Here is a 25,879-nt window from a genome sequence, read left to right on the forward strand (position 1 = left end):
TCGTGTTTCAATCCCTCCTCTTGCTTTAAGGCCTTGGGCCTTAGTCTTTCCAGCTGCCAATGAGGGTAAACAAACCACCACAGGAGCTAGGGCAAGGCTCAGTGGTGGGGCACTAACTGCCACTATTCTTGTCACCCTCGTCCTCTTGGTTGGTGGGTGTGAAGCTGGGCTCAAGGTGCAGGGAACTGGCCCTCCGCAGCATCTGGCATCATTGTGTCTGCAGGGACAGGGAGGTCTCTGATTCTCCAGGAGCAAAGGAGAAGTGGCAAAGAGGTGGGCCACGGAAGAGAGCTCCTGGCCACATCTGTGTGGCCTGGGTCTTGTGACGGTGATGCCCCTCCCCCCATCCTTCCTGGGGACTGAACCCAGGACCTCATGCATGATGGGCAAGCGTTGCACCGCTGGGCACAGCCCCAGGGGGCATTTTTAAAATACTTATTCTGCTAAGGAAATGAGGGCAGGAGCTGTCTCTGTGGTCACCGGGTGACTGTCCACCTCTCTCTGTCTGCTCTACTTGCTGTGCATTGCCTCCTGGCTCTTCTTAAATACCATGTGGGCCTCTGCCCCAGCCCTTTGCACTTGCTGTTCCCTCTGCTGGGGACACTCTTCTCTTAGGTTGTGGCTCAGCCAGGCTCTCTGCTCAGATGTCACTCCAGGAGACTTCGCTTGACCTCCCTGTCTGCAATAGCACTTCCTAGTCTCTTCTTCTGACCTGTTGTAGTATTTCTCATGATGATACTGTATGGAGGAGATGACCAGGTGACATTTATAGAATGAGTGCTGCATGCATGAATGAATGAGTGGACTCCCGGCCCCAGGTCACTCCGATTGCTGGTAGGAGCTGACTCCAGGCTAGGTGCCCTCTGGATTGACATCTGTCCCTCTCTTCCTGCTCTGCCTCAGGAGCTGGCCAAGCGGACACCAGGCAAGCATCCGGACCACCCTGCGGTGCAGAGTGCGCTGCAGGCCATGAAGACGGTGTGCTCCAACATCAATGAGACCAAGCGGCAGATGGAGAAACTGGAAGCCCTGGAGCAGCTGCAGTCTCACATTGAGGGCTGGGAGGTGCGCACAGCAGGACAGTGGAGGACCCGGGCTTCAGAGGGCCCTAGTGCCAGGCCACAGGGGCAGACTGCGGCCTGGTGCTAGGGTTGATCTGCAGCGTATTTTGCTTGGTCTACGGTGCTTAAAAAAAAAGTAGCTTATTTATTTTCCAACTGACTCCACATTAAAGTCCAGGTTTAGTTTCTCTCCAAGAATTGGTAATATGGGTCTCCTGTGCTCAGGCGCGACAGCCCCCAGAGCCTCACGTTTTCCTACATCCCCACTGCTCCCTGTTATTTCCCATTCATTTGTCCACATGCCGTGCTCCATTAAGGGCCCTAGAGCTTTTGAGGCCAAGTGGCATTCAGGGGCCTACTCCAGGACACACTTCAGGCTTAGCACTTACTTGGTAGGTAATATTAAGCTCATGTTTCAAATCCTCTTCTATACCTGGCATGGAGGAGGTACTCAGTAAAGGGCAGGTGTTGGTCTTGCTGTCACTGTGATTATTAGGGGATAGGATTCTTCGGCTCTTCACGTTGTTTATAATTTATTTGTTTAAGCTCCCACTCCTTCTTAGATTATTACAAATTTCCTATGAGTCTGCAGAAGGAAATGGGAAATTATAAGTAAATAAATCAGTCTCAGAGTAAACACAGCTGGAGCTGGAGGGTAAGACCCAAGATGAAAGGCTCATGGACAGAGATTGCTGTCTGAATCATTCGCGTGAGCCCTCTGGGTTTTCTGGTCATGGTAGCCCTTGCTGGGTTAGGGATTTAGCGTTCTTTTCCTGGCACTGGGGAATCCAGATGTGCTGCTCTGTTGCTGTGAAGCTGAGGGCTTGGCCCCAGATGGGAGAGGTCTGTGCACACGGCAGAGGGGGTTTTGGTTGGCACTTGCCTCGTGCTGTGCCCTCCTCCTGCTGGGCTGCTGCCCTGGCTGAGGCTAGAGGACAAGGAACTATGTTTCCGAGACTCCCTTGCAGCAGTTTGGGGGGTTTTGGAGTATGAGTTGAGGTTTGGCCAAGATCAGAGTTGGCTGCTTGAGAGGTGGGAGGTAAGACAGCGGCCGCCCTTCTGCTGTTCGTAGGGAAAGTGCAGCCATGGTTGTGTCAGGCTTCTGGGGTGGCAGCATTAGCAGAGGGCCCAGGCGCTGGCTTCGAGTGTTCAGGGCAAGCACAGGACATCCATAGGTGCTGGGGTGGTGTGTACCCCATGCCTCGGCGGCTTTGCAGTTGGCAGCTGAAGGAGCAGCTGCTGCATGCCTCGGTGGCCGCTGAACGGCATTTCCAGGAGTGTGAGCTTGCGTCGGCCAAGTGCGCCCCTCCTTTCCATCAGGAAGGTGGCTCCCCTGGTGGGCTGCTTCTGCCGTGTCATTAGTTTTCTGGGAGGCCTAGGCCAAGGCTCTGGCCCCTTTCATGAGTGAGCCTCTCATTCCTTTCTGCTTAAGATGATGACCTGGTCTGTTTACTGCAGCTGAAGGTTGCCGAACATGCAGATTCGCTGGCTGGGTCATGTCATCTGAAGACTCCCATCTCGGCTTTCTGATGTCCCACATCTGTGACTCGCTTTCTCCTGATCGTGACCTTTCCTTTGTGATTCCATAAACATCACATGTCCAAAACGGCGAGAAAGACCTGGCTAGGGGCAAGAGGGAATGGTCCTTTCCATTGGATGAAAGTATTTTCTCGAAGCCCCAGGAAAACTCCTTACATCTCATTGGCCAGAAGTGGCTTATGTGGCCACTTGCAAGAACGAATTGAGTCAATTCATTTAAGCATCTGTCAGATTGGGTTTTGAGCTTCCTGACAGCCAAGGTAAAAAGAGCAGCTCAGATAAATTACCTGTCGCTCATTGTCAAAGGAGGGGGAATTAAATAGTCTAGAAGACTGAATTTCCTAGCACTCAGCTGGCAAACAAGTTTCTCACGTGGCGCCTCTGGGGAAGAGTATTGAGCAAGTTCCTTGGCAGCCAGAGCGGAAGTGGCTTTCTGAGGCCTGTCTCTAGTGAGGAAATAGGAACTAAGGAGCTATGGAATACTTCCTGCCCCTGAAAATCTATAATTTGGAGCTCATAGGATCCATATTTTTATCTGTTTCTGAGTGCATCTTAGGAAACAGGAAATAGCCTACGGTGACAATTGCTGCGTTACTGAGCACCTGCTATGCGCTGCCCACCCAGCAAGGGAGGTGCTGTGATTGTCTGTGCTCTGCAGATGGGGAAACTGAGGCACGAGGCCAAGATCCGAGGGCCAGCTGTGTAACTCACAGGTGGCTATGCCTCAGGGGAGCATAGCTGCTCTCTGGGCCTTGTTCCGGGCGGGCGTGTCTGAGTGATGTGGTCTCTGAAGTCCTCCCCTGGGGTCATTGTGAGGGTGACACCAAGAGCAGAAGGTGAGAGCTCTTGGGGAAATATGCAAAGGTTTTCCACAAAGTAGAAAGGTTTTCAAATCAGTTGATTTTAAAATCAAGGTGAATTGTGAACAAAACATCTCTTCTCTAGAAAGAAAAATGTGAACTGTTGGAGCTGCCTGTAGTGGCCCAAGCAGTCAGTAGTCACCCCTGGGGACATCTGACTTAGGCTGTCACTCACAGCAAAGGGCGGGGCTCACAGGTCTTGTTTCAGACCCTGGGTGGTTTCGCATCTTTCCATTTGCCCGTGGTTGCTCTGATAGGCGGGCCTTACCTTTCTCTCTCTCTTTCCTTCTGCGTGACAGGGTGGAGCAGGATCTGTCTGTCTGTCTGTCTCTCAAATTGTATTTTAAAGAAAAAGAAACAATAAATAAGTGACAAACAAATGAAAAACAAAATTCCAAGACAGTATGAAAGGAGGGTAACAGTGGTTAATACATTGCATATTGGTATCTTTCAGTTAGTTATTCACAGTACAGGATATCAGCATTTAATTGTGCAAACAGTACTAGCACAGATGTACCTTTTCACGAACCGAGACAAATTAACAGAACAACTATTTTAACTATATGTATAATATGTATTGTAAATTATATAAAAAGAATGCAAAATAGTGAAAGAAAAGAGAAAGAAAAACATTAGACACTCTAAAAACTTCAAAAACAAAATAGTAGGAACCCGACATTGGTTGCTGTATTGCATAATGCTGTCTTCAAATTAGTTGTTTAGATGACCAGATTTAAGCATGCAAAATTGGCAGAGAAAGAAAAAAAGTTATAAGAAATTAAAAAGGACAAGAAAAAAAAAAAAAAGTAAGGGTCTTTCCTGACTCCCTCCTTGGGGTTTGCTTTTGTCACTAGTTTAGTCTCCTGTTCTTGGGCTGTGCTTTGGCCTCATCTGTCACAAGCCATCACCCTTTTTGTTATTGTGAAACTGGGTTAGTTAAAACCAGATACGTTAAGCCGTGAATCTGTTTTACTGAGCACAGGAAATGACAGCATGTTGCAAGACCCGGAAGTGAGTGAACTAGCCAGGCGCCTTGGGAAGACTGATGCCTTTGCCTCACTTTCCTGCCCTGAAAAATCCAGAGAGTGGTAGAACTCCCCTTCAGGGCATCCTGAGGAGGTGATGCCTGCAGAGTGCTTGGGACAGCACCCACCTCAGTGCGTCCGGGCGCCTTGGGCAGCGAGGCAAGGGCTCCTTCCTTCTCTTCCTGGGTGCGGAGCTTCCTTCATGAGGGTGTGTGCCAGCCCTCCTAAAGCAGGACCTCTGGGTGCGGGGCCATGGAGGGTCTCCCTGAGGCCCAGGGTAGTGGGAGGACCATGTGTGCTCTCCCTGAGAGAGGAGCGGGGGCTCCCCTTGCTGGCTGGGATCCCTGGGTGTCCAGATGGTGGGCCCAGACTGCTTGCTCACCTTTGGCTCAAGGAAGGAAGCCAGAGGGAGGAAATGGGAAGCCAAAGGAAGAGGTCTTGACATACAAGTTGGCATGTCTTCCTGCCGCCCATCCTGTGAGGCCATGGGCTCAGCAGAGAGCAGCCCCTCCTCTTGGAACTCCCTGCTCTAGTTTAATGATTGCTCCAAGACCTCTCAGATCCTCTTCTCAGAGGCTTCCATGGAGGACAGTGGTGGGCAGGCAGTGGTTCGGGTCCCAGCTCACTCCTCACTCAGCAGGCGAGTCATGTTACCATTCGGTGCCTCAGTTTCCTCGTCTGTCTAAAGGAGCCTTCCTGTGTGCTAGGCGAGTGCTCTACCATGGAGCTACCTCAGCCTTGCTTTGGCCTCTTAATGTTACCTGCTCTTTGGTCAGCTCTGAATGTGACTGCTTCTGCTTGGTTGTGGCTGCGTGTTTGGAAAGAGGCCCCCACCCCTGACTGGTAGTGTCTGGCCACTCAGCTTGTGTCCTCTGCATCTGGTCCTTAGTACTCCCTGACCTCAGCTCCAGGGAGGCGGAGGTGTCCTGGGCTTCTCCGTGGGGCTGCCGTGGAAGGCCCGCCCTCCTGACCCTGGCAGCTTGCTCAGAGTGTAGACACAGGCTGCTGGGGGGTTCCTAGCCAGAGCTCAGAGGCAGCTTCCCGCCCCGCCACATGCTCCCAGGTCCTGCGGTGGCTTTGGCTGCTGCAGGCGAGGCCTAGAGCAGGAGATCTAGACGCTCCTCTTACAGGCAGCCCAAGCTCCTGTGGAGCCTGGAAGGCAGGGAGCGGGGCCTGAGTTAGGCAAGGTAGGAGGGAAGGTGGATACTGTGGCCCTGAGTGCCCACTGATGGAACCTCACCTCCCTGGGCTCACTGAAGACCCTGGGGTCCCTTCCTGGTGGCCGCACCGTGAGAATCAGAAGTCTGCCTATAGCGTGCGTGTGCCCATGTGGTCCCCGCTGCCAGCTACCAGCTGGGATTACTGTTCCAGGCTGCACAGCTCTGGATCACAGGTTACTGGAACCCCAGGCAAAGGGGGTTGCTGCACCAGGGCTCCAGAGCACCTCCAACAGCAGTGAGACCCTGGACGGCAGTTAGCAAATGGCCTGGCGTCTGAGTTGCCCAAACCGGTTCCCCTTCCTGGCTGTCAGAAGTAACTGTGTCAGCATATCTTGCTGGGGTAGAAGCTCCTGTTGTTCTGGGTGCTAAGCATTTGGGGGGCAGGGAGTCTGTGATAATTCTCCTTTTCTCTTCCTTCTCCAAGTTCATTTCCAGGCAGGGACAGCATAGGGTCTCCTTGCTTCTCTCCTCTGAGCAAGATCTGCAGGTTTGCTTTGTGACTTTCCCAGTAACTGCTTTTACACAGCTTCCCTGGGCCTGAGTGTCTGAGGCTCCCTCTGTCCCCCTGGGGACAGAGGCGTCCTGTAGTGGTACAGAGGTGTGGCAGCTCCTGGAAGCAAGTGCACTTGTCCCCCACAGTGCAGGGATGGTGAGGTGGGGTGGGTGCTGTGCTCCACTCCCTCTGAGCCCAGATCCCTGCAACTCTTTTTATGCCATCGGTGGCAGCAAAGTCCCCCACCATGATGGCTGTCTTTGTCTTCCTGCTGATGGAAAGGGGAAAGGAAGGAGGCAGAGGGAAGCAGCCTGTTGCAAGGCAGCCACACGGCAGTGCACATGCTGCCACTACCCTGGTCACATGACCCTGCCTGCTGCAAGGGAGGTTGCAGAATGTTGTCTGTAGCTGGGTAGCTGAGGGCCCACCAAAGCCCTATACCCCCAAGTGACAGCCCTGTGGGTTTGGGGCTAGGTGGACATCCTGTGCCCACCCGTGTCTCTTTCTAGTCTCTTTCCTCTTAGTGTCTTAGTGTCTGCTGCAGCCTTGCCCTATAGATCTATAGACTGACCTGTGTGCTCCCTGGCTCTGCGGAATCTGCCTATGCAGGACCCTCCCCATCCTTGCCCTCGACCTCTGTCATAGCTGTTGTTTCCCAGGCCCAGCTTGCTGCAGCCTTGCACCTTTCTCGGTCACTCTGCCCTGTGTCTTGGTGATGGTCAGCAGACTGCATGCGTACAGAGTTATAGCCTCTGTGGCACCCTGGAGAGAGGGCTGGGGAGCGCAGGGCACCGTTCCTACCCATGCGCGCAGCCTCAGCTGGGTAGGTGCTCTCAGTCCTGTGCCTGATGGTACTCAGGAAGGCACCAGCTCTTCCGCTAGTGTCTGTTAAGCACCTGCCATGTATCAGGGTGTGTTGTGCACGCAGGAATATAGTGGCACATGCTTAACAATGGCTTTAACATTACAGAAGGCATTCTTGTGGGGACGCAGCCAGTCAACATAAAAATAAATAATGAGGAATTACGGACAACAAAAAACTACCCCCCCAAACAAACAAACAAACAAACAAAAAACTACCCCAAACAAAAACCAAACCTAAACACACCCAGGTGCGGAGTAGGGGCTGCTGTTAGCTGTGTGCAGTGGTGAATCGCATCAGCTTCCTGGACCCCACGCCTCCCTTGGGTCGCACTGCTGTGCTGTCCCCTCCGGTTGCTCTGGCATGCTCAGCAGCTGAAAGCCATCAGTCACATGTGTGGTTCTTCTGTCTGCAACAGACTTGCCAGTAGATATGCATTAGCCTTCTAGGGGTGCTTGGGGGAGGTGGCGAGTTCTCTCCATGGGACAGGACGGGCATATTCCCAGTGTCCTCCCGACCTGGCTGGCTCACTCACTGCCCTGCCCCCCTCCTTGGTCTCCAGGGCTCCAACCTCACGGACATCTGCACACAGCTCCTCCTGCAGGGGACCTTGCTGAAAATCTCTGCAGGCAACATCCAGGAGCGGGCCTTCTTCCTCTTCGATAACCTCCTCGTCTACTGCAAGCGAAAGTCCAGGTGACATGCTGGGGTGGGGGGCGGGGCTCAGGTGCCAGGAGGAGGGCTTGGGGCAAACTCACTGCTTTCTCCAGGTGACACCTTGTGTCTGGGCTTTCTTTCCTCTAGAGGGGGGTTTGTTCCAAATTAAAATATGATGGGAATCACACATGTTATTGTAAGCTTTCTCCGAGCCACATTTAAAAGCGATGAGCAGAAACAGGTGAAATGAAATAGTGTGGTGTATTTCATTTAATCGAACATATCCACAGGTATTATCCTATTGTGATCATATTTACTTCGTTGTGCTTTCACACTAAGGCTGCAAAGCCCGGGAGTGTGTTCCTGTCCCAGCACACTCAGCCTGTCCGGGATGCGTTGTAGATGCTTAGTGTCCACCTGCGGCTTGCGCTCTGTGCTTCCCGGTGGTCACAGGGGCTGAGAGGTTCACGTGACACCAGCGCCTGGGATTCTGAGATGGGGGGATTTGACAGGAGGGATGCTCTTTCCCTGCTGAGATCTGGGAGGGGAAGAAAGCATCTTGATCATCTTCGCATCCTACTGGTGCTTCTTGCGCTGCACAGACCCCGGGTGCGAGTGCACTGGTGATGAGCAGGCAGTTGGACGCAGTGCGTGCCTGACTGGAAGTTTGGGAGGCGGGTGGGCAAAAGGGAGGAGGGAGGAGGGAGGAGGAGGTGGGTGGGTGATCGATAAAGGTAGGCAGGGAGGAAGGAGCACGGTGGGTGGGTGTTGAGTGGATGTGTGCGAGGACGGAATCCGGAGGGGAGTGTCTGCGCGCTGAGATGTGCAGGGGGTGGGAGGGGCCTCGCGGGAACGAGCGAGCATGAGAGCGATTGGAGACGTGGACGGGTTCGCAGAGGGGCATCCACGTAGGTCCGTGTGTCGCCCCCGTTGCTGCTTTTGTCCAGTTCCCTGAAAGACAGTAACTTTTCTCCCGCTTTCTCAACACAGTTAGTTTTCACACGTGGTCTCAGCCTGACCTTGTGGGATGTTAGGAAGCCATGAAGAGCACTTGGATCCATGGGAGAAGTTTTTTTTTTTAATTTTTTTTTTTTATTTATTTATGTGTGTGTGTGTGTGTGTGTGTGTGTGTGTGTGTGTGTGTGCGTGCGCGCGCGCGTTTGCCCACCAGGGGGCGGGCGGGCTGGCTGGCCTGTGGGGGGACCGAACTGCGGTCCATGTGCTTTGCTAAGCTTGTTCCAAGTAGGAGCTTTAGACCACTGAGCCATCTCACCAGCTCCTGAGAAGTTTGTTACTGAAAGTCACTTTGGCCTACCTTTCTTTTGCTGTCCTTCTTTCTTTGTGCTTTGCCCTCCTGGGGATTAAACCCAGGGCTTCATGAATGTGGTGAGAACTCTCTATTATTGAACTACAACCCCAAATAATCATAATGTCACCGGAAGTTGTAAATAGGTACAAAGCCCCCCCCCCATCCCGGTACTGGGGATTGAACTCAGGCCATGTGCATGCTAGACAAGTGCCCTGCCAGTAAGCTACATCCCCAGACCTTCTTTTAAATTTTTATATTGAAACAGGCTCTTGCTGAGTTGCCTAGGCTGGCCTCTGACTTGCAGTCCTATTGCCTTGGCATCGTGAGTAGCTGACAGTACAGGTGTGTGCTGTAATGTCATGGGTCCATGGCTGGGCCTACAATCCCCCTATGTCAAGGTGTTTTGTATGTGCACGCTATAGGCAAGCAGGGGCTTCTGTCCTGTGACACAGGCTGCAGGCCCAGTGCTTCCCTATCTGGCTTTCTTGGTCCTCCTGATCCCTCTGGTCTGGTCTCACCCCTTTTTCTTTCTCCTTCTGTAAACCCCTGCATCTCCCACATCTCTCTGGCTCTTGTCTCTCTGATCCCTCCATCTCCTGCCCATACTCCATTATGGTGGGCACAGTTGGCCCTTGGTCTTGATCCACCCAAAGGCCTCGTGCCCTTGGTTTCCCTGGATTTCTACCCCGTCTCATTCTGCTTCCTCGTGTGGGACTAGATGGCTGGCTTGCTCGGCCCTCCTCCTGGGCTCCTTTGTGGTTGGTGGAGCCTGGCCCTACTTCACCTGACCCTGCTTGGCTCCCAGCTGGCCAGGCCTCCCTGCGCCATACCTTACTGTATTCTCCAGAGGTGCATTTAGATGTGTGCTTGGTGGGGCTTAGCTTATGGTTTGTTGGTGGGTGGGTCGGTGGTGCATGGGCAGGTGGGTGGGCAGCAGGACTGGGAGTGGGGGTGGAGCTTGGAGGAAGGGGAGAGAGAACGTGGTGGTGATGGTGCTTGGCTGATGGTGGCCAGGGTGCTGGGCTCTGGTGGATGGCTGTGTGGACGCACAGATGAAAGGACAGAGAGGGAAAGCTAGGAGGTGGGGAGTGTGGCTGGCTAGAGCACCGGGGCATGAATGGGCAGTGGGCAGCTTGGGAGGCCGAGATTCCCACCTTTCTATGGTCTTGCTCAGCAGGCTGAGAACAGGCTCCGTGACTAGTGTGACCCTTTTCAGATCCTTTTCCCTGCCATTCTGTCTTAGGGATGAAATGGAAGGGCGACTTTCCAGAGGCTTCCGAGTTCCTTCATCTGGCAGGGTGGGAGCTGAGGGTCAGGTCCGACTCTGGGCCTCCTTTGTGACCTTGATGCCCCCTTGCTGGCAGCTCTAGCCTTGTTACCTGCTGTCTCTGAGTCTCTGTTTCTGTGTCTGTCAGCCTCCTCAGGCCATGGTGAGAAACTTGGTCACGGGGTAGATGATGGGCATTGGTTGCCCCTGTGTGGGCTTCGCCTTCGTTTTCTCTCCCATGACTGGCGACCATGCTCCCCAATCCGCAGTGGATCCCTGTCCAGCCGCTTCTCCAGTTTTGTGGCTTAGCCTCTCCGTGCTTTCGTTTCTTCATCTACAAAGCAGTGCCCTATCCCGTGTACACAGCGGGGTCGCTGCAGAGATGGATGTGCTAAGCGCTGGGTGCAGAGTAAAGGCACAGCACACAGTGAGTGCACAGCGCACAGTGAGTGCACAGAATAGGGGCTGGCTGTTGTGCTTCCACTGTTAACCCGGAGTTGTCCTTGGATTCTTGCTCAGGCCACCATGTGTTCAGGCCCCTGCCCTGGCCTTCCCTCCCCGTCCCAAGGTGGTACCCTTCTACTGGGGCCGGGAATCTCTCTCCCATCCCATGCTGTGTCTCTTCCTGCTTGTCCTTCTCCTTCTATCCAGTTCTTAGGGTTTCTGCTGCTGCCTCATGTCCCCCACCCGCTAACTTCTCTTTCCTGCCTGCCCCTCTGGTCTCACAGGGCCACCTGAGTGTCTTCCTTTGGCCCCTGTGAAGCTGCAGCCAATGCCAACTATCCCTTCCCTGGCATCTGGCCTGGGGCTCCCAGAAGCAGGTGCTTTTCTAAGAAGACTGGGGACCTCTGGGACCTGCTCCCAACTCTGCTGGATTGACTGAGCCCCAGTGCAGGTGTTTTCTCCTAGGGCAGGCTCTCTCTTCATAAACACAACTCCAGTTCCAGTTGTGTTTATGAAGAACCTCAGGTCTCTACGTGGGTCCTGTTGGGTCCTCCCTGCTGCTGCTGTGGTGTGCTCTTTTCAGGCCATTCTCTGCCTTGATTTTCTAGAGGAGCCGGCTGGTTGGAAGGAAGGGGTGTATCGTCTCCTAGAGAAGCCAGCATGTGGCCAGCCTGCCTGCCTCTGCCTCTGGGCCAAAGTCGAGAGTTCTGAGTGCGCAGAGGTCTGGGGCTGGGCCCCGGTGAAGGCATTCCCATCTGGCTTGTGTGGTCACGTGGTGCCCAGCGGCTGGGGGTCTCCTTGTCTTCGCCTGCGTGGTGCAGGGCATTGCTCTCCAGGGTGTGGGTCAGGGTCAGGGAGCAGAGTGCGGTGGCTAATGCAAAAGCAAAGGCTCCTCGGATGCCAGAAGTGGATGGGAATGTCTTGATAGTCCGCCCTCCAAGCTAAGAAGGGGAAGCTGAGGCCCAGAACTGCTGAGTCAGCTGTATCTGAGCTGCTCGCTCAGCATCTTAGAAGCCGCAGTAGCTTGTGGGGGCTGAGAGCTCCGAGGCGCTGCTGCTTACCCGCCTCGTGACCGCAGGCGAGTTATGTCAGCTCCTCGGGCCTCTGCCTTCCTATCCTGGTAGAGGGGTAAAGGTGATTCCCATCCAGGTGGGTCAGCTTTGTAGGATGAGTAAGATACGGAAAGGTTAGCGATGCACAGAGGTTAGAATAAGGCCTGAGACACGGGTGAGAGGTGGAAATACCCATATGTGTCTTCCCTTGGGTTCTCACACGTACCTCACACAAGTTATGTCTGATATAGGAGCCTTTTTTTTCCATCCTGCTCCTGTCCCAAACTGTCTCCTCTGGTTTTCCTCATTCTTAGTAAATGTCACCAAACCCTGGACAGGGGTGTGTATGTGTGTGTGTGGATGGTGGTGAGCTGATTCACTTGACCCCTACTTCATAATGTTCACAAAAGCCAACTTTAGGTAGACTGTAGATTTCAGTAGAAAAGTAAAACAATAAGGCTTCTAGAAGAAAGCATAGGAGACCGTCTTCACGATGGAGCATGAGAGAGTTTCCTCAGTATGATAAAGAATGTAATTATAAAGGAGAAATCAATCACTAGATTACATTTAAGTGAAAAATTTCTTTTCACCAAAAGATACTGTGAAGAGAGTGAAAAGGAGGCCACAGCTTGGGGAAGACCTGTGAATATGTATTTAGTGTCTGGAGATGTCCTGTCAGCAAAGTTGGCGTTCTGCTTACTTGTACAAATAAAGTTTTATTGGATCTCAGACACTGCCATTCATTTCTTTATATTCTGTGGCTACTTCGGTGTCTCAAGGACAGGGATAAATCATTGTGACAGACACTGTATGAGCTGAAAACTAAAATGCATACTGTAGGGCCCTAATGTTTCTAAAGTGCCAACTCTTGCTAGAGGCAATTAAGGAAAAGCAATTAAGAAAAAGAACATGCAACAAAAAATGGGCAAGGAGCAAATGTTTCACAAAAGAAAGCTTTAGAAGGCCAATACATCCAGAGATGCTGGACCTTATTACTCCTCTGGGAAACAGAAAATAAATGTTGAGTGAGCTTCCACTGCATCCCCACCGGAATGGCTACAACACCGAAAGCACCAGTGGTGGCAGGTGTGGAGTAACCAGGATGCCCCTGCACTGGCGGGCCTGGTAACACTGGGGCTGCCATTTAGGAAAACAGCCCAGCAGTGTTCACCAACGCTGATCACACGCGCCTCTCATCACTGGAGAATTCGGCTCCTGGGAATCCAACCCAAGGAAATGTGCACACACTCTCCCTCCTAGAACACCTGCAGGAACTCAGAGTACTACCACGGGGAAACAGGCAAATATTGGTTGCTGTCACTGCACCTAACAGTGTGGGAGACTCGCAGTCAGGAGTGGAGGAAGCCAGACATGCAAGCACACACTGTGACTCTGTTTATGTGAAGTCAAAAACAAGCAAAGCCCTCAGTGGCACCAGATATCAGTGTAGTGCTCACCGTTGTGCAGGGTGGCAGCTCGGGCTTCTGGGTGCCAAAGGTGGGGACACAAGCGGGTTTACTTTGTGGAAGTTAATTGAGCTGTGGAATTCTGTGGGCGTTTTCTGTGTTTTGCAAATGTTTGTGTATGCTTGTACGTATGTAATGCATATTTCTGTACGTGTGTGCAAACCATCATCAGCTCTTCCCTGGTCATTGCCTTGTGATACAGCCCACCTGGTCTCTGCACTTTCCCAGGTGACTGTCTCTGAGCCCCCTGGCCCTGCAGTAGGAGTGTGTTTTCAGACAGTGGGTGGTATGCACTGACGCAGTTCAGCGCCTAGGGATGTGCCGGACACAGCGCCTGTTATGATATTGCCCTGTGGTCCCTAACTGGGTATTCTCCTCACAGGAAATGCTGGTCAGATTTTTTTTTTCATTTATGTATTTGGTACAGGGTCTCACTATGCAGCTCAGACTCACAGTGATCCTCCTGTTCTCAGCCTCCCCACTGCTGTAATTACACGTGTGTGCCACCATGCCTGAACTATAGCCAGATGTTAACTGTCTTAATTTGCTTAGGCTGCTGTGGCAAAATCACATTAGCTGCACATCTTATAGATATCATAGCTCTGGATCCTGACAAATTCAAGGTTGAGGCACCACTAGACTCAGTGTGGCAAGGGCTTGCTTTCTGCTGGGTTTTTTTTTTTATGTGTGTGTGTGTGTGTGTGTGTGTGTGTGTGTGTGTGTGTGTGACTTATTGTGTCCTCACATGGTAAAAGGGACAAGACAGCTTTCTGAAGCCCCTTTTATAATGACACTAATCCCATTTGTGAGGGCTCTGCCCCATGACCTAAGAACCTCTCAAAGGCCTCCATTCCTCTACCATAACTTTGGGGTTTAGGATTCACTGTGTGACTCTGGAGGGATACTAACATTCAGACTATGGCAAGGACTGAACAGGTGGGCAATCTAATTCACCCGAGTGAGTGGATGGTGTGGATGAGGAATAGAAAGATGGATGATGGCTAGGTGGGTGGATGGATGAACAGGTGGCTGGAGAGATAGATGGATGGTTGGATGGATGGATGGAGTGAATGGATAATGATTGGATGGGTGGGTGGGTGAGTGGGTGGGTGGATGGATGGAAAAATGAATGGATAGATGGATGAATGGGCAGATAATGGATAGGTGTGTGTATGGATGGATGGATGGATGGATGGATGGGTGGGTGGATGGGTGGATGGATGGGTGAGTGGGTATGTGGATGGATGGATGGATGCGGAGGTAAGTGGATGGGTGGGTGAGTAGATGAATTAGTAAGTGGATGGATGGGTAGGTGGATGAATAGATAGGTGGATGGATAGGTGGATGAATGAATTGACAGGTGGGTAGATGAATTAGTAGGTAGATGGATGCATGGGTGGGTGGTTGCCTGCTCTGCACTCTCTCTTTCTTGTCCTATTTTGGGAAGCACACATCTGTTAGAAATCAGTGGGTTTCTCCTGGTCTCATATAAGCTGGGAAGTGGCTCTGTGAAGCCAGCAAGGGTACCAGTCCATTTTCCAAATGGGGAAACTTTCCTGGGGAGAGAAGTCACTTATCCAAGCCACCTGCCATTCAGCTGATGTCCTGCCTCCTGCCCCAGCCCAGTGTTCTCCTCCCTGGGTGCCTCTCTGTGTTTCTGGCTCTTATAAGGAATTCTGACTTCCTGTTGTCTTTCAGGGTCACTGGGAGCAAGAAATCCACCAAGAGAACCAAATCCATCAATGGCTCCCTCTACATCTTCAGGGGCCGAATCAACACTGAAGTCATGGAGGTAGAGAATGTAGAGGACGGGACAGGTAAGCCCTGACCTGCCCCATCCTGCCCAAGCCCAGCCCTGCCTCCCTGACACTCTGTCCTTAGTGTCTAGTTGTTGTCCATTTCTTTTATTGTGAAATGTGACCTCCCTCCAGAAAAGTGCCTAGAATGCGGGTACATGAAGTTAGCTCTTGGGTCATCAGTGTTATGAGAAATGAAATAGCGCTCCTCAATCTTTGCCTGTCCATGGGCTGCTTTGCCACAGAAGTGACCACTGTCTGAATTTTGTATTCATCATTTTCTTGCTCTTTAAAAATATTTTTACCTTCTGAGCTGACTATTCCTTACTAAACATTCGAATTAAAACTTCTCTGGTTGGGATGGGACCTCACACAGGTGGTGATGTGATTATAAGTGTAGATGGCTTTAAATGTATATATAGCTTTTTACATATATGTAGTTAGATGGCGTAAAATACTGCCTGTATTCTTTTGCACCGTGTGTCTTCCACTCCACACTGTACTGGTGTGATTCACCCTCACATCCATGGTGGTTATTGCTGGGTGGTGTCCAGTGTATGAACCTTCCACAGTTACCTGTTTTTCTGAGTGATGGACATTTGGGTTGTTTTCACTGGGTGCTATTGGGAACAGCGACATTGGGACTTTTTTTTTTATGTGTTTGGTACAGGGTCTCACTATGCAGCTCAGACTCGTAGTGATCCTCCTGTTTTCAGCCCCCTCAGCACTGGGATTCCAAGCGTGCACCACCATGCCCAGACTCAGTCACCCGGCTCAGTGTGCCCCAGGGGCGGGGCCAGCGCTCACCTGTGGTGCCAGGGATTGAACCCTGATCCCTGTGGTTGCCTAAGCAGGCGCTTCATGCACTGAGCTATCTCTCTGGTCCTATTGGATGTTCTTGTTGCATCACTCAGTGCCTGTTTCCTAGGGCTTCTTGGGCAGGGCTTCTTGATCTCCACACCCCGTGCCAGTCCTGCGATGGCTGTGGATGCCTCCTCAGATTCAGGGCATCCACATCACCTCCCGTGGACCTAGATGATACCCTCATGTTTGCAGAGAACTTCCTGGGCTCCCGTCCCAGCCCATGGGCATAAGTGCACCAACTTGAGTTGGCATTGTCAGGCTGCATGAGGGTTTAGGTGACCCTGGTGCCCCAGTAGGAATGAAAATGACTACTAGCCCTACCTGGGTTCTAGACAAGTTTCTCCCTGCATGAGTTCTGCGTGCTTGACCCAGGAGAGGCCTTGAAGCTTCTGTCATTGAGGGCTGGAGTCTTTGTAGAAGGCCTTTGTTGCCCACAGGCGACCAGCTGCAAGAAGACTGCGAGTCTTGATCCTGTGGGAAGGGCTGGTTCTGCCTGTCCCTCCGGAGCATCCTGGGACCATCGGGAGGTCACATGGCCAGGCCTGTGCTGACCCACCTTTGGCCTTTGCCCCCTGCCCTTGCCAGCTGATTACCACAGCAATGGCTACACTGTCACCAATGGCTGGAAGATCCACAACACGGCTAAGAATAAGTGGTTTGTCTGCATGGCCAAGACAGCAGAGGAGAAGCAGAAGTGGCTGGATGCCATCATCCGAGAGCGGGAGCAGCGTGAGAGTGAGTGCAAGGGACTTTCTGGACTCACTGGAGAGTGGCTGCCCTGGGAGGGTGCTTCCTGGGGTCCCCGCGCCATGTGCAGGTTTGGCTGGGTGAGGACTGTGCATCAGGAAGGGGATAGGGTCCTTTCTAGATGATGGGAGCCCAAAGAAGCAGGGATTTGGTGAGGTGGGGAGCTCTGGAGTTGTGCTGGAACTCACTGGTACCCTGAAGCTCCTGGGTGGGAGCCCAGCCTGAGCTCCTCTTTGTTTAATATTCTCTACATCAAGGTCTGGGAGAAGGGTCCTGGGGTTCCCCCTGGGCACAGGGACCCCTGGGCCGTCCCCAGAGGGGAACACACAGGGACTGGCCATGATCAGTGGGGTGGGCACTGACCTGTCTTGAGGCCTTGAGCTGTGCAGAGACCACAGGCTGGGAAGCAGTGGGGAGGAGGACTGGTGTCCTGGGGCTCAATTCTTGTAGTTTCCCAGCCTCAGTGATCTCAGCTGATGAATGAGGTGGAAGAGCTGCTGAGGGTTGTGATGCTGCTGCACAAGGCCTTGTGTTTGGCCATACTTGGAAGTTTCACATGTGGTCCTAAACAGCCCCCTTCACCTCCCAGGTGTGCTGAGGAGGAAACTGGGCCTTAGTGTCTCTCCTCTCCCTCCTCCCACCAAAGTGCAGGGCCCTGTCACCTCTTGGGCCCGTGGGCTGGGTATAGCTGCCTCTGTGGCTGCTGTCTGGAGCTCTTGGTGGTGTTTCCCTGTGCTAAAAGGTATATTAGAATGCACTGAAAGGTATTAGGCTCCTCGCTGGGCAGAGCTCTGACCCACAAAGCTGGTCATCAGGGCTGCACCTGTGGTCAGGCCTGGGTGGGGCTCCAGGGCCTGGCCTGGCAGGGATGGGCCCATCAGTATCTCTGTGGTTAGAACTGGGAGCTGTGGTCAGCGCTTGGCCTGTGTGATCTTGAGTAGGGCGTGACCAGAGGGGCTGTGTCATAAGCATTGGACGTTGTACAAACCCTGACCTCCAGGCTGGGTGGGCAGGGCTGGCGCAGGCTGTGTGGTCAGGAGCCCACCCTGGAGCCAAACATCCTGGATCTAAATGTGGATTCCACCACTTCTAGTTGGAAGCCTTGGACAGAAAACTTAACTTCTGTGAGCCTCAGTTGCTTAATTTGTGGAACAGGGATAAGTCATGGTGCCGTGTTATCACAGGTTTTTTTTTAAATTTTTTTTTACAACTCATACAGAATTATACTTAACAAAGTAATATGAATTTCACAGTATTTGTTGTAATACATGGTATTGTCTTACAACCAGCTATTCATATTACCAGATATTGGAAGAAGAAAAAACTGGAGCAATGTATAAGAAATTAAGAAAAGAAAAAGTACAAACAAACAATTGAAAAAAAGGAGACGAAGCTAACTAGAGCATTGACTGCTTCTATTTCCATTTTTAAAATTTATTTATTTATTTATTTTTTTGTCCTGTCAGAGGTGAATATTCTATTGGCATCTAAATACTGTAAGTGTTTGAATTGAACTAAACATCTAATACTGTCCAGCAGTCTATAATATTAGTGGGTTATCCTCAGAAGTTATTGACTTGAGTCTTTTACAGCTCATCATATTAATATGGATTTACTTTATATACCTCATTTTTATACTTTTCTACTGGATGGTTAAGACCAAGATATAGCAAGACCTATATACCCAGAATTGTATCTGATAAGGTCAGTCAAGTATCACAGGTTTCTTGTGAGCAGCCCGTGGCATGTGCTGCTGTTGTGAGGATGAGCTGGGGTGCAGATTAGGATCAGGGTCCTGTGTGGACGGTCTGCAGGAGCAGCTGGACCTCTGACCCCAGTTGGAGTCCATGGAGGTGCCCGCAGGCTCCGTGTGCACCTCTGCGTTTGGAAACATTCTCGGGTTGCAGAGGAAGTGATAAGGATGGAGCGTGGCTCTTGGGGTGGGTAAGGCCCCTGGGTCTCCCCCTTCCCACCTGCAAAGTGGCTCTTCTGAGGAGTTCGTGTTCAGAGCAGGGACCCACAGGTGGGAAGTGTGCTGAGGCCGTGCAGGTGTGGCCCTGGTCCTGGAAGGCAGGTGTGGCTGGTGCTGGCGCTGTCCCTAGTGCTGACCGAGCCTGCCTGCACCCCACAGGTCTGAAGCTGGGCATGGAGCGAGATGCCTACGTCATGATCGCCGAGAAGGGCGAGAAGCTGTACCACTTGATGATGAGCAAGAAGGTGAATCTGATCAAGGACCGTCGGAGAAAGCTGAGCACGGTGCCCAAGTGCTTCCTCGGCAAGTGAGTGGCCGCCCTGGCCCTTGGCCCGGCTGGAGTTGGGTGTGTGGGGGCAGACCTTTCACACTACCCAGAGCCCTCATGCACCAGCTGTCAGAGGTCATATAGGGTAGTGTGGTCCTGGGCAGGTCCTCCAAACCTGTCTGACCCCAGCCCCCTGCAGAACAGCTGCCCTATGTCTGAGCTCATGCACATATTTGGGTCATGTATGACTGAATCCCATGTGTTGCAAAGCTCACTGTGGCCCTCAGCTTCTGCTCTGCCCTTCCCTGGCTGGGGCCGCAGGGGTCTGGGGCTGCTGCGTAAGGAGAGGAGGAAGCTGAGGAGCAGGTTGTCTTGTGGTCAAGAGCCAAACATCTTGGACCTACTTCTGGGTTCTACCACTTCTAGCCTGGAAGCCTTAGACAAAAAAACCTAACAATTACTTCTGAGGCCATGGAGTCGGGTGTTAGCCTGGTGGCTGGATACAAAATCTGGACCTGGGAGAAAAGTCTGGGGTGGAGGCCGACGTGATGGAGAGGCCAACGTGAAGGAGGTGGCACTGAGCTACTCTTAAAGCTGTGAGGCTACTGGGAGGAAATTTGTGAGAGAGGAAGGAGTAGAGGAACTGAGGGAGCCCCAGAGAAGTGGGAGACACTGGGGAGAGTGGTGCCCCAGAAGCCGGGAAGAAAGAAGGGGAGACCGCAGGGAGCATGTTTGGGTCAGAGCCAGAGACTAGTGTAGGGGACGTTGGGGTTGCCTGCTAGGAGCTCTGTGGCCAGTGTGGGAGGTGGACGGCCATCGGTGTAAGTGTGGGTTGGAGGGTCAGCATCTGGCCTGTGGCCAGCAGCATTCAGTCACCTCAGTGGTCAGCTACCCTGGTTCCTGGAGGGTCCGTAGTTAGGGAAGGCTGTGGCCCCAGGAGTCCTGGGCTGTGGGGAGGACGCCTGGCTCGTCCCCAGCAGCTAATCCCTAATCCTGGCAAAAAGAGGCTTTGCTTGCTGGGGGGACCGGAAGCAACCCCGCACCAAGAGCTTTCCTGCCTCTTCCTGCCAAACTGCTTAGTCCAGCCGGATGGGATAACTGGTCTGTGATTAGAGCTCTGGAGGAGTTTTCTGTGTCCTCAGGAAGGATTAGGGGAGATTTCTTCTCCTGCCCACTTGAAGTAAGGCCAGGATTGCAGCTTGTTTTGTAACTCCAGGGCCTGAAGGGCCTAAGAAATGCTGCTTCCCCCCCCCCCCCCCCCAGCTCTGCTGCGTGCAGCCCAGGCTCCTGATACCTTGTTCCTGCCAGGCCCAGCTTCTGAGTGTCCTCCTCCAAGGGTCCCTGGTCTACTTATGCAGAGGAAGTTGGTGGCTGCAGGGTGGCCTCCTCTTTAGGGCCACATATTTTAATCTCACACAATACCGTGAGGCAGGTCATTGCCACTATTCCTACTTTAAAGGCAAGGAAACAGGCACAGAAAGGGGAGAGTTCTGCAGAAGGTCACACAGCCCTGGGGGAAGGGGTGGCCTAGGACTTGAATCCAGGCCTGTGCTGTCTCTCATTCTATTGTGTTTCTGCATTATTATCTCATTTTCCCATGATAATTTCCACATCTGTCTCTGCTATAAAATGTGGAACTCTGAGAACCCAGAAGTCATTGGGCTTGTCTTTATAACCTTCAGGGGTTGGGCTTTGAGTCAGACCTGGACTGCAGTCTTGGTTCCTTCACCTTCTACCTATGTGACTTCTGGGAAGCCAGTCAACCTCTGAACCTCAGTGAATGATGAATAAGAGAAAACAAAGTGTACCTCACAGGGTACCACAGTGAAAACAAGCAGGCAATGAAACCTGTATGTTATAAAGGAGGACATCGTGGTAGCAACGTGCCCTCCAGCATCTTCAGATCAGTTGTGGGGAGGATAAGTTGGTTGGTTGGTTGGTTGGTTGGTTGGTTGGTTCATTCATTCATTCATTCATTCATTCATTCATTCATTCATTCATTCATTCATTCAGTGAGTATTTCTCCCAACCTGCCCTGTGCCAGTAAGGAGCAGGATAGGTGAAGGCCTTGTCTTCGAGGAGGCTGTCAAACAGTGGGCCAACAGACAAACAAGATGAGGAGGAGAACTTCGTGGGGTTGATGGGTGTAGTAGGGAAATCAGGAGGGAGATAAAAAGGCAGAGCGGAAATAGCTGTCTTTTCCTTGGTCCATGTGGAGATGTTCAAAAATGCCGTTGGAAGGCCTGGCAAGATAGTGCCTGCTTTGGCAAGCGCAGGGACCAGGGTTCGATTCCCGGTCCTGCATGCTGTACTGGCCTCACCCCTGGGGCACGCTGAGCTGTCCACCGAGTCTGGGCATGGTGATGCACGTCTGTAATCCCAGCACTGGGGTGGCTGAAAACAGGAGGATCACTTCGAGTCCAAGCTGCATAGTGAGACCCTGTACAAATACATAAATGAAAAAAAAAAAAAAAGATGCTGTTGGATGTCAACATTGAACAGTGGGGTGATTTTACTGGAAATGGCAGCTTTTCATTTTCATTGGAGAGTTGTGGCATGGTTTGGTTTTTCTGTGGGGCTCTGGGGTTGCTGGCTTTGCATGTGACAGGCACTGCTGAGTTGGGACATCTTCACCTGGGCTAGGTGACCTATTCATGAGCATTTGCGGTCCCTCCAATGGAGATGAATTTTATCTCGCTTTGTGTACTGGGATCCTAGCTTCAGGTTGGATACGCTTAACACTGCACTAATCCAAAGGGCCTTTTACTGAATCTTTTGCCAACTTGATCCTGTGGAGGCCCAGAGAGGGACAACTACATGCCCACATTGGCCCAGCAAGCTGTGGGACTTCATTGATCCCCAAGAAGGTGGCAAGGCCCAGCTCTGGATGTCTTCTGTCCCCAAACCTTGGCCACAGGGCTACTAGTCAGTGCCAGAGGTGGCTCCTAGTGGACAGCTGGAGGCTGGGTCTCCAGCTTCTGAGAGTGGGACACTCCCATCTGTTGGCCTCCTGCAGCCGCACTCTCCATGTCCCTGAGTTCTGGGACTTGGAGAACAGACCTGGGGGTGGACAGGACCCAGAACCATCTCTTTCCCACCCAGGAATCACACTCTACAAGATAGATGTGTTTCTTTCCCCCCTCCCTCAGTGTCTAGGGGGCCTTTCTCAGCGTACACCACTGCCTCCATGCAAGGCAGGTCTTTGCTCTGCCAAACGCTGCAGCTAAAAATAGCCTCCCCTGGAACTGGAGGCGGGACAGCTGGTTCCGCTAAGCAGAGAGCTGGGCTGCTGCCTGCTGCTACCGCCTTTGCTGAGGCCAGGCTCTTCTTTTCCCACAGACCATGAGTGGGCCGAGTTCTGTGCTGAGCCTGGTGTCTCAATTACCCTTCTCTCGTTGCTGACACTCAGAATGAAGGAAGGAGAGGTTTAGCTCACAGTCAGTGGAAGCTTCAGTCTATACTAAGCTGGCTCCAAGGCAGGGTGGCACATGGCAAAGAGCAGTCGTTCATGATGGTAGCAAAGAGCAGAGAGCAAAAGGAGAGGCAGCAGCTCAGGCAGCCAGCTAGCCTCTCTCTCCTCAGAGTATCTGCCCCAGGACACTCACAGCCACAATCCCAGCATTGGGTGGTGAATCAGTCCCAAACTCCAGAAGCTTCCCCATGACCGCATGAGGCTTGGTGGGGACCCTAGATGTAAACCACAGCACCTGGGAAGTGCCTGTAGGACTGGGGCCTGGGCCGAGCCTCTATTCCGGTCATCCTGGAGTCAGAGAGCTTACCTGTCTTCTGCTGGCCTGTCAGCGCTGCTGTCTCCCCGGAACCTTCCTCCTGAGCCCAGAACATTCCTTTGTGTTCCATGGCTTGTTCATTTCTTCATGGCCTAGAGAATGAATGTGAGTCCTGTTCAGATTGGACTCTCCCAGGAGCTGGAGACAGAACCTGGATAGGGAGGCGCTCGCTCCCTGCTCACATAGAGGTGGCATTGAGGTTGGGCTGGAGGATGGCTGCGGAGGAGGTGGTCAGGAGTGCTTCTGTGATGGGTGACGTTTGTACTGAGACCCGATGATTCACCAGTCATCTTTCTGGGCTCCCTGCTACTTCCTCCTGTTCGTTCATTCGTTCCTCCTGTTTACCCATCCGTACACTGACCATTGGGCCATCAGGGTACACCCCTCCCCCTCCACCTGTTACCACTGCTCACCCAGCCTGCCCTTCGCCACCTCCCCCTACCTCCCCAGCCACCCCTCATTTATCTCTTACCCACCCATTTACTCTCCCACCAACCTGCTCATCTGGCCTTAATCCACCCAGCCACTGACCCCCATCCAGCCACCCAGTCATGCATGCACCTGTCCATCCATGCATCCGCCTGTCCATCCATTCACTATCCACTGATCTGCCCATCTGTCCTTCTACCTAGTCATCTGTTTCCCAGCTTACCCACCCACCTATTGCACAGTCACCTGCCCTGCTTTTCTTCTCCCTCCCTCCCTCCTTCCCTCTCCTCCTCCCTCCCTCCCTCCCTCCCTCCCTCACTTCCTCCTTCCCCTTCCTCCTTGAGCCGAGGCAGGCCTGACCATGGTCGTACCCACCTCTGGGCTGTGGGGTCCTCAGCTTCACTTGCCCATGGGACATTCGGACTGCTATTTCCAGGACTGCATGTGGGAGGCACCTTAGTATTGGTCACAGGATTGGGAAAATCATCTCAACTGAGCTTTTTGTCCCCGGCAGTGAGTTTGTGGCCTGGCTCCTGGAAATTGGTGAAATCAGCAAGACAGAGGAAGGGGTCAACCTGGGCCAGGCGCTGCTGGAGAATGGCATCATCCACCATGGTGAGTGGGGAGGACCCGGCCGGCCTGCGGGGATGGCTCTGACCCCAGTGGGGCTGTGCTGCCCCCGACCTAGAGGGCCCTTCCCATGCTTCTGGGCAGCTGCCCTGTTTATTTTTGTGTGATTAGGAGAGGGTCTACTGGGTCTACAGGATCTCACTACATAGATTGGACTTGTAGTGATTCTCTAGTTTTCAGACTCCCAAGTGCTGAGATTACAGGTGCGTGCCACCATGCCCAGTCCCAGTCACCATCTCAGCACACCATAGGGATTGAACCCTAGTCGCTGTGCCCTGCCTAAGCAGGTGCTTTAGTCCCCTAGCTATCTGACTGGCCCCTGCCCTGTTGCCTGGTGCACCCCATGGTGCACTGGGAACACAGATGTCCTCACAGAATTCCTTCCAGGGCTGAGGAACTTTGCATTTGCCTGGGCACAAACCAAGCAGGGACACCTCATGCACATGGGGACAGGGGAGGAGCATTTTCTGTCTGTTGCATCCAAACAGGAAAGAGCCACTTATTTAAGTTTTTGACATTCACCAAGTATTTCCTGAGTGCCTGTTGCTCTGGGCACCACTCACACTGTGGCAGCCAGGCCAGGTGGGGCACGCTCCCTCATGGGGCTGACCTCGGAGCAGGGCACATGAGAGTGAGAGTGAGACCCATGGGGATGGGCGCCAGGGAGCGCACAAGTGGAGTAAGGATAAACAGCGTCAGGGACAGCGCTGAGTGGGAGTGGGGAAGGGCCGCCAGCGCCTGAGAGGTGAGCTGGAACCAGGTGGGCATTGGAGTTCCCCACAGGGGTATAGCCAGTGCCACATACCCAGGCAAGAGACTGAGTGTTTGCTCTTGATGGGACCCAGGGGCTGAGGTCCAGGCCCTGTCAGGGGACTGCAGAGTGTTGGCTGCCACTCTGCATGAGGTGCAAAGCTGCGTGAACTTCACCTCATCCATGCCCTCTCCTGTTTGCGGAGCTCGCTGTACCCCGTCTAATCCCCACACACCCTCCTGGCAGTGTCTGACAAGCACCAGTTCAAGAACGAGCAGGTGATGTACCGCTTCCGCTATGATGATGGCACCTACAAGGCCCGGAGCGAGCTGGAGGACATCATGTCCAAGGTAGGGCCCTGGACCCTGACCCTGTGACTCGGATCCAGCCAGAGGAGGCCGGGGCAGCTCAGGCCGGCGCTCTGCAGCTATTCTCCTCCTGCAGGGCTCTTCCCCATCACTGGCCCCTGCTGTGTTCTGAGAGCCCCGGAAGGCGATGGTGTGACCCAGACTCCCCCTCTTGTCTTTCAGGGCGTGAGGCTCTACTGCCGTCTCCACAGCCTGTATGCCCCAGTCATCAAGTAAGTCCCACTTGCTGTCCGTCCTTCTCCACCCCTGTCCCCTCTGCTGCTCCCAGCTGTGCACTCCTGGGTTGGCTACCTGAGCTCTCTGCTCTGCTCGCTAGTCTCCCCCACTAGTACTGGCCCTTAGGTTTGTCTTTCAGTGGAGTCAGTGGTGGGGAGCTCTGCAATGACAGAAGGCATCAGGTTGAGCCCAGACAGGCTGTGCTTGGATCTGCTGGTTGCTGCCAGCCGTGTGGCCTGGAGCATAGTCGCCCGTTCTACCTTTATGAGTTACCACCCAGACTCTCAGGCCTCTGTCGCCTCCTTAGGCCAGTGCTGCTCAGCCGGGCTGTGTGAGCGAACAAGCCCGGTATCTCCATGGTCCCATCCCGTGGCCGCTACTCCGTTCAACCTTCAAGTCCTCTAGACAGAGGAGTGCAGTTTTTATATGATGTGATATTATTTTACATTTAATTTTATTAATTAATTTAAAATAAAATGACTACACGTGGGAGAGTGCAGGCCTAGAGTAAAGTAGCACTTGGTAAATGTTTGTTGAGTGAAAGTAGAAAGGTAGTTCCTCTCTTTTGCCTCTGTTTCTGCCCCTGTGAAATGAGCGTAAGAACAGCTCACCCCTCTTCTGTCACCAGGGGAGTAAATGCGTGGAAAGATTAGATGCATGTGCGTGGCCCTGGCACGGTGAATGCCGTGGCTGGTGGTTCTTGCTACTGCAAAGCTCGAAGTTGTGGATGAAGGGACAGGAAGTGACCCATTTCTTATCCCAGCTGCCCCTATCTTGATAGGCCCAGAAGAGGGC

At 52.8% G+C, this 25,879-nt stretch overlaps 1 protein-coding gene across 1 annotated transcript in view; it reads left to right on the forward strand.

The window, feature by feature from the left end:
- The window catches only part of Prex1 (phosphatidylinositol-3,4,5-trisphosphate dependent Rac exchange factor 1), a 168,115-nt gene that overhangs the window by 103,820 nt on the left and 38,416 nt on the right, over window positions 1-25,879 (forward strand). Inside the window, exons 6-13 of the mRNA XM_004636113.2 lie at window positions 904-1,065; window positions 7,623-7,756; window positions 14,954-15,072; window positions 16,501-16,650; window positions 18,794-18,941; window positions 23,634-23,734; window positions 24,747-24,850; window positions 25,031-25,080. Coding sequence (XP_004636170.1) covers window positions 904-1,065; window positions 7,623-7,756; window positions 14,954-15,072; window positions 16,501-16,650; window positions 18,794-18,941; window positions 23,634-23,734; window positions 24,747-24,850; window positions 25,031-25,080 — 968 coding nt within the window. The remainder of the gene's footprint in view (window positions 1-903; window positions 1,066-7,622; window positions 7,757-14,953; window positions 15,073-16,500; window positions 16,651-18,793; window positions 18,942-23,633; window positions 23,735-24,746; window positions 24,851-25,030; window positions 25,081-25,879) is intronic.

The sequence above is a fragment of the Octodon degus genome, unplaced genomic scaffold, assembly GCF_000260255.1.
Source record: "Octodon degus isolate 3935 unplaced genomic scaffold, OctDeg1.0 scaffold00077, whole genome shotgun sequence".
In the NCBI taxonomy this organism is placed as follows: Eukaryota; Metazoa; Chordata; class Mammalia; order Rodentia; family Octodontidae; genus Octodon; species Octodon degus.